The sequence below is a fragment of the Phoca vitulina genome, unplaced genomic scaffold, assembly GCF_004348235.1.
Source record: "Phoca vitulina isolate PV1807 unplaced genomic scaffold, GSC_HSeal_1.0 scaffold92, whole genome shotgun sequence".
In the NCBI taxonomy this organism is placed as follows: Eukaryota; Metazoa; Chordata; class Mammalia; order Carnivora; family Phocidae; genus Phoca; species Phoca vitulina.
The window spans coordinates 572,532-584,128 of NW_022589795.1; the positions used below are offsets into that span (position 1 = coordinate 572,532).

Consider the following 11,597-nt stretch of genomic DNA (forward strand, 5'->3'; position numbering starts at 1 on the left):
CGGACAGAGGAGCCTCGACTCCAGGCTAGCCGCCCAAGGCTATCGGCCACTCTACACCAAGTCCACGGCACTGTTCCTCGCAGACCTGACACAATCCTGCTATGCTCTACCTGGGGGATTGGGGCACACACCTACTTTTACTGAGCATCGACCAAGTGCCAGATGGCACACTAAATGCTTTCCAGACATTACTGCTAATCCTTAGAGCTCGCAAGGCGAGCGTTCCACCCATCTGACAGATGCGGAACCGGACAACTCAAGAAAAGTTAAGAGTTTAACCTTTAACTTAAAGAGTTAAACTTTAGTTAACCTTTAATTAAACCTAAACCTCGAGGTTTAGGTCCAGGCCACATAGTTAATCAACAGAGAGCTTCGATCTGGACTCCAGTTTGTCTAGTTCCAAGCCCATGCGCTGTCCCCTGCCAGGGCACCTCGACATGTGGGGCCCACAGCAGAACATGAAACCCCGCGCAGCCCACTGCATGCTGCCCAGGGATGTGGGCAGTCTGCCATTACGTGACCCGCTGTGACGTCTCCACCAAACCAATCCTTTCTCCTCTGACCCTGGGCCTGGAAGCAGGGCCCGGGGAGGGCGGGCTCACCTGGCTGAGCAGCCAAGGGTGGTCCTGCAGCAGGCGGGCCCAGTCTGTGTCAGGGGTGACCCGAGCATACTTGAACCTGTTCTGGATGGCCGAGGTGGTACAGATGTACTTGTAGAGGAGTTCTTTGCCTGTCTGCTCCGAAATTGCCTTGGCCGACATGGCTGCAGAGGGACCTGCTCTACCTGTTGGGGGAACAGGAGCTGGTGGGAAGGGGCAGGGGAAAGAGACCCGTGTCCAGCTGCCCCCAGACAATAAAACCAGATCTCAGTGCTCCTCAAGAGAGGGAAAGAGGACTGGCCCAGCGGGAGGGATGGAAGGGAGAGCTCAAGGATCAGGAAATGATGGGAGAGAGAAGATGGTGGAAAAAAAGAAAGGTGGCATTTTCCCCGGGACTCTTGGCCTCAACCCTGTCCCTACTTCTTCTCAGCAAACCAGCTCATATTTGTCTTGGAGCAAAAGGCAGCTGGACGGGGAGACAGAAATACCAGTGGTGTGACCCAAACCGAGCACTGGTCCCACCCAAGGTCCCACACAGACACTGAAACACACCCTTTGGTTCTGTGACCTATGGGGCACCCAGCCAGAATTGTGCAAGGCTACCTTTACTCCCCCTACAGGTTTTGTCTCCCCCACACCCAGACTCACCCACTTCACACACTTACACTCTCACCACCAGGCTGAGGACCAGGCGGGTGAGTTTACTTAACCTCAGGCAGGATCACGCCCCTGAGGAGCCAAGAGGAAGCATCATCTCAGAGTTCATTTCTCCCAGGACACTAGACTCCCACCCCTGAGTTCAGACACAGGGCAGGGGAACAGTGACCTTCAGTGCATCCCATCCACCCCACTGAGTCACCCAGCTACTAATTTAGAGCAAAACTGAGGTGTCTCTGGGGACCGCCCTGTACTGGTCACTTCTAACTGAGCCAGAGCTGGGGGAGGGGACAAAAGTCATCCTCTGTCACATGTATGGAGATGCTCATCTTCTATGAACCCTGTGAGGTACACTGAAATACACCTATTTCTTAGATGAGGAATAAAAGCTCAGAGAAATTAAGGTAACTTACCCCAAAAGTCAAACTAATAAGCAGGGGACCCAGGACTTGAACCCAAATCCTTTACTCCTGGTCCACAGAAAACCCCACACCCTCAGCCTGAGAGTTTTTCTCCAAGGACCAGGCCGTGTCCCCCTTCACCTCACAGAAGGGTCTGTGATGACAATTTCTTTATCTCCCTCTCCCCCCAACTGCTATGCCCTGACACACCCATTCTTTCATGGGCAGTGAGAGGAGCAAGTTGGGGAGAGGAACAGGGGCAAGGGGAGGGAAAGGAAACTGTCGTTCATGCTAAGAGTTTGGCCAGACCAGGAAAAGTCACTCCAATCTCTCCCACAAAGATCCAGAACTGAAGTTGCTGCATTTGCTGGGGAAGAAAAGTCAAGTTCAAATAAAGGAGGGCGGAGTTAGAGGCTTGGCTCGGTTATACACCCAGGAAGGTTGGTCTCCATCCCCAGCTCGAGGAAGGCCAAAGTTCCAGAGGCCACACTCCACCTCTCTCCCAACTGGCCAGGCCAGGGCTTCAGGTTCTAACCCTGGCTTGGCTGGCCCCCTCAGCCTCCCAGCTAGTCTCCAGCTCAGCACAATGGGTGCTTTCAGTCTGGTGTCTGGCCCAAAGTGGGGTAGCTGGGAAGGGGCTCAAAAGAAATGTTCCCTCTTCTGGCCTTCCCCTGGGATGACTTCCGGCTCCAACTCAACATGAGTTTCTGAAGGCGATGCCTCAACCAGCCCCAGTGCCCCACAGTCCTCCACCCCCCACCCACTCCAGCTCCATTTCCCAACCTTCTTGACTTCAGACCAGAAAAACTGGTCCTGAAATCAGATGGGTACACCAGCCCCCACCCCCCTCCCAAACAGAGTGCAACCCAGGGTAGATCGAGCAGGGTAAGGAGGCAGCAGCTGCTGACCACCCTCAGCAGTTCAGACACATCAAACACCTGGAATCACAAACTCCAGGAGGAAGGAGCCCCTCAGCTAAGCCTCCTCAGCAGACAGCAGTCCGATAGACACTACCAGAGCAACGACCCCCCAGACCCGGCAACGACCCCCCAGACCCGGCACCTCCCAAAGCAGACAAAGGATAAGGCTGAGAAAAGGGATGTTCTGTGCTGAAAAATCATAACTTTCTTGAGCCCCAGATTAAATCTCAAACGCAAGAGTTCATTTCCTGGGGGGGGGGGGGGGGAGGGGCGGGGAGATACAACATGGGGATGATACAGGATAGAACAGATTTGCCAGCTTACCAAAACAACAGATATGCCACCAGAGCACTTTGGCTTAGATGGGACAGGCCCTTTCAAGGCCAAGACAGGATTTATATGATAGAATAACAGTGGGGAAAGAATCTGGCCTCCGCATATTCACCAATGCAGCGTAAGGCTCACAAACTCAGGGAGTAGCCGGAGTGGAGAAAACTTGAAAATGTAATCATTCAGAGGGGTCACAGAAGTCTAAGGCAGCGGCTCTTAACCTATTTGAGGTCTCAGACTCCTGAGCACCTGAAGCCCAGAAAAATGTGCCCCTACCTGACTGTGCATATCATTTCAAGGTGCTTACGATTATGACCACAGACCACCCACTCTAGTGACACTGAGACTTAAAGTGTCAAAAAAAAAAGTATATACCAATCTGGGTTTGGGGATCCACCCCACCGAAGCCTTTGGCTGCCTCCCCAGAAACTGAATGTGCTGTAGAACTGATGATAGGTGGTTTTAGGACAGAGCTAAGATCCCAGGGGTCTGCTTTGGGGCCCCAGGAACTGTCACCTAATAACAAGTAAAAGTATAAATCATTTGGGGGTAATCATGCCAAGGAACTAGACCACACACTCTCTCTCTCTCTCTCACTCTATCTCCCCAAGGGAAGGACTTTATGAGCTGAATGGGGTCTTTTCTGCAGACAGGTAAGTGACCCAGGATTGAGTTCATCCACAGCAAGGCTGAATGAAGCAGCCTGTTCCCCAGAAATGTACCCCTGGGACGCAGCCAGTGCAGAGGAACCACTAGGGATGCTTCTTAGAGTATCTCTCTGAGAAAAACAAAGAGCACCCATTTTTAGGTTAGTTTCCATAGGACTGGTGTGGTTTTTGTTTTTGAGAGGACAAGCAATTCCCAGAGTAAAGGGGAGAGGCAGAATTCTGTGTGGGTCCCCTACTGCAGCAAGCATAGTGTCAGAATGGGGGTGGAGGCACCAGCTGCCCCATGTCCAAGGGCTCTTCCTGTCACTCTGGCCCAAGCTGTTGAAGTTCTCTCAGAGATGAAAATTACCCGCCCTGGGCAGCTGGGGTCTACCAGCTCTTCCTCACCCAATATTTTGGATCTCCAAGGACCTGCACTGGCTGAAAGAGCAAAGTTAAAGGCTGGAAGGAGTGGGCTGGCTGGCCAAACTGTGCCATGCACTGCTCCTCCCCGCCCTCCCAAATCCTCCTGCCAGGCAGACCCCAGGGGACCCGCCCCCCCGCAATGGCAGAAGTCCTCGGTATTGCACAGTATCTGCCAAGGTTGGAGAGGGCAGCTGGCGCTGGGTCTGGCTCTCTGCCAGGCCCTACAGGAGGGCGGCGGCAGCATCCTCCGGCTCCTTCAGGATCCAGCCTTGGCCAGGCTCCGCGTCAGCGCCAGAGGTGGGGAGGGAGACTGGCACCCCGGCCATCTGTCGCTTAGACGCTGGGCCCGACGGCACCTCCAGTGCGAGGAGGGTCCTTCCTGCGCCGCTGCCCCACAGGCAGGTCCTCGCGCCGAGGCCAGGCCTCGGGCACCATGGAGCAGCCCGGCCCCGCGTGGCCCACCAAGGCTGCGCGCCCCCCTCGCTCCCTCCACTTTCTCGGCGCGGGACTCAGTCGACTCTCCACAAAAAATAGAGGAAGGGCCTGAGGCCGGGTAGGAGTGGGGCGAGTGGCCACCACTCTTCCTACTTCCCGTCCCCCGCATCCGGTGGGGAGACCCGGATGGGGACAAGAGGGAGCCCGCTAAAGCCCGAAGAGGCTCGAGGACTGGCCCCGGTCGGGGTGAGGGGGGCCTGGATGGTACAAATGCAGTTTTGCGAAGGGAAGAGAAGCCAGGACGATGGCACACCCCGTGCAAACTCCCAAAAACTGGAATGCGGGAGAGTGGGGGTGGGGTGGTCGACACGCGGCCACCGGCCGGGTTCCGAGCGAAGGCTAACCTAAGGCGAAGACCCCCAAAACTTCTAAGCAGGTGCAGGGAGGGCACGTGGGCACCAAGGAGGCGTCGGGGAAGGCGGTTCCGGGTTGGGGGAGGGAGGCAGGAAGCTCCTGGGGCAGGTAGGGCCCCTCCCGCGAAAACAGCGGCCCGCTACTAACCTCTCTGCGAAAGTCCGTGCGTAGCGCTCCCTCCGCAGGCCCCGCCTCACCGCCCGAAGCCCGGAGCGCTCCAGCCTCAAGCAGCCGCTCGGAATCCGGCTTTTGTCCTGGACCCTGCGGGCTTCTCTCCGCCCCCATCGGCACACGGCGCGAGCGGCCCCGCGATTGGTCACACGCGTTTCCTAGCCTGAGCGCCAGGGCTTTCCCAATTCGCTGCCCGGTATAGCTCCGCCCCAGGGGCGGGACTCAAGGGATGCTGGGACTTGTAGTCCACCTGGAGCGTCCGTCCAGATGGCTGGCAGGCACCGCCTCTCCAGAACCCGCAGGCCTCGGGCGGGTCCGGGGGCGGGGCCTCGGTGTGGGGAGATGGGCGGGGCTACGCTGGGAGGAGAACGTACGGGGCGGGGAGCCGTAGCCTGATCACATAGGGGTTGGGCCGACGACCGCTCGGAAGGTGGCATTGGCCGGGTGGGGCTGGCGGAACAGGCTGTAGCACAGTTTTGGGGACCTGGAGTCTCCGTCTTCTCTCCCTTTGGGAGAAAATAACGTCCGTATCCCAGCTACCTAAAACCGGCCACACTGAACCCAGTTGCTTGGACCGGCTTTTCACGTAGCGGTGGCCGACTGCTTTTGCATCTGCACGTGGGCCCTCTCCATTGAGCCGGTAGGGCAAGATTGAGAAATCAGATCAGACCTCCCGAGGTGGGATAGGGCGGGAATGGAGTGAGTGGGTGGGACTAGGTGGGTGCCAGTCACACCAATTTGCGTCCCACTCACCTCACCTGGCGGAGCTGAGAATTCAACAGGAGATTCTAGCACAGGGCCGGGGCCATCTCTGCAGGTCTCCTGCTTCCCCTTACTGCCCCCCCCATCCCAAGTTTCCCCACTGGAATGAATGAACTCTTGCCTTCCCTTTCTCAACTACCTGTGAGACAGGCTATTTTCCAAACCAAAAACTGGAACATCCGGTCTGACAGGTGCCAGTGAACCAGTGGGGCAGAATATTTGAAATCAGGCAATCCTGGAAACCAAGACATACATTTACTGCTGCGACATTCTGGAGTTTTCACCTCAGTCCTGTCAGTCTCCTGAGCAGCTCTTTGATGCTAACAGCTACCTAGCTCCAGGAAGGAGAACCAATGGAGCACTGACCAGATCAGGTGAAAGGGTCAGCCCAGTATGCAGATAATCACCATGACTGTGCCCCTGCCAAGCGCGGGACACTGCAACAATGTTGCGACATTCTTTTGGACAAAAACTTCAGGAAGCCCTCCTTCCCCCAATCCAGTTGTAATCAGGAGTGGGTCAGCTAAACTTGCTGCCCATGCCTAAACCAAATGATCCCTGATGATGTCACTTTCTGGTCCCTTTCCTCCCAATCATCCTTTTGAAAGAACAACTCTTCACCTCCTCTCTGCTGTTGGTCCTTGAGAGTCTTCTACTCCTATATGGATTGAGCTCCAACCCTATCAAGAATCTCCCCCAAAAGCACAAATCTCAAAGGGTCATCTCTCAGTAGATAAAGAAAACCTCTCCTATGAAGAGGTACTCAAAAAAAAAAAAAAAAAAAAGTACTCCTTTTCTGGCCTTGGGGAGACAGCAACTCCAGATGTTCAGAAGCTAGCAGGAAGATTGTAGTCAGGAGGAATCACTTGTGTAGCAATTATCCCTCTGGTTGGAAAGATACACTCATCCAGAAAGCCTCATCCAGGTAGAACATAAACTGTAACAAAATGTTCATCAATTTGGCAATATCAGTAAAAATTTTCAATGCACATGCTTTTGCCCCAGCAATTCCAGTTCTAACAATTTATCAGTCAGCTATACGTGCATATGTACATAAGATGAGGCTCTTTGTTTTCTTCACTGCTGTGCCTTCAGCACTTTGAATAAGGCCTGGTACATAGTAAACACTCAATAAATATTTGCTGAGAGATTGAGTCCCCCTATATAGCTGTTGCCGGGCCCAAATGTGACTAGTCCTGGGTGGGGGCAACAAGAAAGGAGCTGTCCAGAGAGTGAGGGAGGAGAGGTGCTGGCCACAGAGTCCAAGAGCCAGCCAAACACTGGGATTTTTCAGTTCTCTGTGTGGCTCCATCCTAGGTCTTTCCCCACAGCTCTCAATCCTGCCAGGAAAAACTCTTTCATCACTCTACTATGCTCCCGCAGAAGCTCTTCTGCTCTGAAATGATTAATCTGGGCCCCATTTTCTTACCTTTCTGACTTAAAAGCTCTAAACTACTTTGTGTTTGCCATTTGAATCACCTCCCTCCTCTTCTAGATTGGGCTGGAAGACAAATCCATGTGACCGGATACAGGAGGATACAGGCACTATCTCTGTGCCCAGGCAACAGGCATTCTACCACAGTAGCATTAGCCTACTCAGTGACTCCCTCCTAGATTTTAATCCACTTTAGTTAATATTCATTGAACACCTACTATGTGAAAGGTAAGGGCGCTAATGCAGACTCCTCATGGCAACCTCTTGAGCCAATCGTTTTGCAGATGAGCAACTGACCCTCTGCTGCCCTATCTACTACCACCTAGTAGGTGAGGGGGAGGGAAAGAAAATCATATCCAGCGAGTCTCCCCCACTTGGCTGAAAGCTCCTCAAGACGCAGGACTGTGCCTTGTTCCTTTTGACATCCCCAGTGCCCAGGATGGGACTAGGTACATGTTAGGCATGCTGGAATGAATGAACATGTGAATGAAGGAAAGAAATTATGGAAGGATGGAAGAGGAAGGCGGAGATGCAGACAGGACAAGGGTCTACCTGAGTATGTAGTTCTAAACCCACCGGTCTCCTGGCAACAACCAGAGACAGGGGCTTACACCAGAGGCCCCTCCTGACCTGCCCTGTGAAGAACCGGGGAGGTTCTCACCCTTGCAACTTTCACTTTTTGCCCAGCACTGACCAGTCTCCAACTGGAGCCAAGGGCCAACAGCCCGCGGTGTCCTGGGGAAGCTCCCCAGGGAGGTGTGACCAGAGCCAGCTTCTGGGTGCAGGAAACATTCTCCAGCCAGACCAAGCAGCTCCTGTCTGGCCTCTTCCCAGAGTCTGTCCCCAGCTCTGCCCTCACCCTGTCTTAAAAATTGCCACTACCTCATCCTTACCAGGTGTGTTCCTGGGAAATTCTCTCCTCTTTTCTGCTTTCAGGATGCCTTCCCCTAGGAAGACAGTACGCCATTTCCTGTCCTAAGACAGAGCCTGCACAGCTCCTCCCACACACACACATCACTTACCCTTGACTTTGACTTGACATGGTTAACTTCATCTCTGAACGAATTCATTATTTATGCCTCTTGTCTCTCCTTTGCCATGTTCTGTGTTTCAAAATTCTCGCAAGGGCAGGCAGAAGAAGAAGTCGTGGTATATAAATGAGAATTGCCAGAGGGCCAGAGTCTCTACCTTGACAGGAGTCTAGAGTTTAGGACTGTGCCTCACCCGAGGGGGCTTGAAGGCCTCCTCCCATGCACGGGTTGCACTTGCCTCTCTCCCTGAGAACTTAGGTGCTACCTCAAGGATGTGGTGCTGCTTATTTAGGCCTCCTTGATCACAGAATCACAGAACATCAGACTCAAAAGGGACCTCAGAAATCCCTTAGTCCAATCCTCTTATTTTATGAAGGAAATACGGAGGACACGGAGGCCCAAAGGGGTGACCAGACTACAGATGGGCAGATGCAGGAGGGCAGATGGATGTGTCACTTTGAAAACCATCTAACATTATCTCATAAAACTGAAGACCTACACGAAGACCATGCAGCCCCACTCCTAGATATACCCAGGAGAATCTCATACATACGTGCCCGGAGATGCATGTGAGATTGTCCAAAAATTGGACAGAGCCCAGACTTCCTTTAAAAGTTGAATGGTTGGATGGGTTGTGATATCATTCACACAAGGAAAAACTTGACAGCAGGGGAGAATGAAGGAATTGCAGTCACACGCAACAACATGAATGAATCTCAAAAACATAATGTTGAGCAAAAGAAAATGGACCATGAAAAGTACATATATAGTATGATTCAATTTACATAGAGTTAAAACAAACAAATCTAAATTCTATTATTTAGAATGGATACATAGGTGGGAAAACTACCAAGAAAAGCAAGGAAATGATTATCACAAAAAAAACTGGACTCTAGTTCTTTCATTCAATCCATACTTACTGAACACCTGCAGTGTACCAGGTACTATTCTAGGCACTGGAGCAACAGTGAATGAAACAAGCAAAGATGCTCAGCCTTGCCTACCTCACATTTTATCAGGGGAAACAGCAGTAAACAAGGGCAAAGAGGCTGCCATTTAAATAGGGTGGCTGGGGGAAGCCTCATTGCGGAGGAGAAATCTGAACAAATACAGGAAGGAGGGGAGAGGGTCAGTTAAGTAGCGAGGAGGGAGTATTCCAGATCAATTCCAGGCCATTTGAGGCTGAGAGAACACCCAGAGTGAAGGCCTTACGAGGAGCATATCTGCTATTTTCCTGTTCAAGGAACAGTTAAGAGGCCAGGTGGCCAGAGCACAGGGAGTGATGGGGAGAGTAGCGTTTATTCTGCGTGAAATGGGGGACCACAGTAGGGTTTTGAACACGAAATGACAGGATTTGCCTTGTATTTTAAAAGGAATTTTCTTTTTTTTTTTTAATAGGGCAACTTTATTTTTTTGACACCTTTTTTTTTTTTTAAGTAAGCTCTACACCCAACATGGAGCTTAGACTCGTGACCCCGAGATTAAGTCACATACTCTACCCACTGAGCCAGGCAGGTGCCCCTTAAAAGGAATGTTCTAACTGCTGTGCTGAGAAGGAAGGAGGCAAGGGTAGATCAAAGAGAATTAGAAGGATATTACAGTAATCCTGGAGGGAGCCAATGAGGGTTCAGACCAGGACAGTAACCAGGAAGGTGGTGGTTACGTGGGGAGGGGGGTAGTGGAGGGATGAGACTGTGACTGGGGAGGAGTCTCACAGGGAGCACCCAGTTGGCAATGCTTTTTGACTTACCTGTGAGATGATTGCATGGGTGTTCATTGTGTAATTATTTAATAAACTGTATATGTATATTTCATATATGTTTTTGCACCTATATTTCACAATAGAAGGAAATATAAAGAAAAAAAGGAGATAGAAAGAGGTAACATAAGGATCTCAGCTAGTAAGTGGCTGGGACAGGTTGGGAACAAATTCCAGTGCTTTTTACCTTAACCGATTCAACCTAGGCCTGGGCCCCAGCCCGGCCCACCTATTTCCCGGTGATATGGCTTCAGGCAAGCCCTGTCACTTCTCTCAGCCTCATTGTTTCATCTATGAAACCAGGCAAATAGTGCCTGGCTCCATCCATCATTAGGATGCTGTCAAGATCACAAAGTGCTTTGTAATCTGTCAAAAAGCACACAATATTATTGCTATTTAACTGTGCCTATTTATTTATTTATATGACAGGAGAGCACAAGCAGGGGGAACAGCAGAGGGGAGGGAGAAGCAGACTCCCCGCTGAGCAGGGAGCCTGACATGGGGCTGGATCCCAGGACCCTGGGATCATGACCCAAGCTGAAGGCAGATGCTTAACCGACTGAGCCACCCAGGCACCCCAAACTGTGTTTTTAAATAAAGATTTTATTTATTTAGTTTTGAGAGAGAGAGCACGAGAGAACACAAGAAGGTGGAAAGGCAGAGGGAGAGAGAGAATCTCAAGCAGATTCCCTCTCAAGCAGATTCCCTGCTGAGGGCAGAGCCTACATAAGGCTTGATCTCACGACCTGGAGATCTCGACCTGAGCTGAAATCAAGTCGGACGCTTAACCTACTGAGCTACGCAGGTGCCCCTTAACTGTGCTTTTTTTTTTTTTTTAAACAGCTTTACTGATACTTAATTGTTGTACAATTTGATGAGTTTTAACACAGGTATACATGGTGAAAACATTACCATGATCAAGATAATGCATATATCCTTCACCCCTGACCCCTAAAATCCTCTTGTACTTCTTTGTATTCTATCCCTCCCTGCCCTACTTCCATATTCCTAGGAGGCACTGTTTTGCTTTGGGGCACCATAGATTAAGTATGTATTTTCTACAATTTTATTTTTTTAATTTTTTAATTTTTTTAAACAAATATTATTTTTTGTTTTTTTAAATTTATTTATTTGAGAGAGACAGAGCAGAGTGAGAGAGAGAGAGAGAACATAGGGGTGGGGAGAGGCAGAGGGAGAGGGAGAAGCAGGCTCCCTGCCAAGCAGGGAGCCTGATGACGGGCTGGATCCCAGGACCCTGGGATGATGACCCGGGCAGAAGTCAGACACTTAACTGACTGAGCCACCCAGGTGCCCCCAAAACCTTTTAATCTTGATGTCAAATTTATTTTTTCTTTTTCATGCTTTTTGTACCTTGTTATTTTCAACTATTTTTTCCCTAATTTTCTAATTTTGACGTTTTACATTTAAATCTATTGAGTTAATTTTTGTATATAGTGTGAGGTAAGGTTTTTTTCTGTTTTATTTTGGCATATGGCTATCCAATTGTTCCAGTACCATTTGTTGAAAAGATTATCTTTTCTGCACCGAATTTCTTTGGCAACTTCGTTGAACATTAATTGATCATATATGTGTGGATCTATTTATGAACT

The 11,597-nt window shown here is 50.9% G+C and overlaps 1 protein-coding gene across 2 annotated transcripts in view; it reads right to left on the reverse strand.

Moving 5' to 3' along the window:
- Positions 1–5,131, reverse strand: part of ACLY (ATP citrate lyase) — a 41,756-nt gene extending 36,625 nt beyond the window's left edge. For both annotated transcript variants that reach the window (XM_032396489.1, XM_032396488.1), the window contains exons 1-2: positions 4,977–5,131; positions 603–784 (exon numbers count right to left, since the gene is read on the reverse strand). In XM_032396489.1, coding sequence (XP_032252380.1) covers positions 603–761 — 159 coding nt within the window. In that variant the 5' untranslated portion in view covers positions 762–784; positions 4,977–5,131. The remainder of the gene's footprint in view (positions 1–602; positions 785–4,976) is intronic.
- Positions 5,132–11,597: the final 6,466 nt, after the last annotated feature.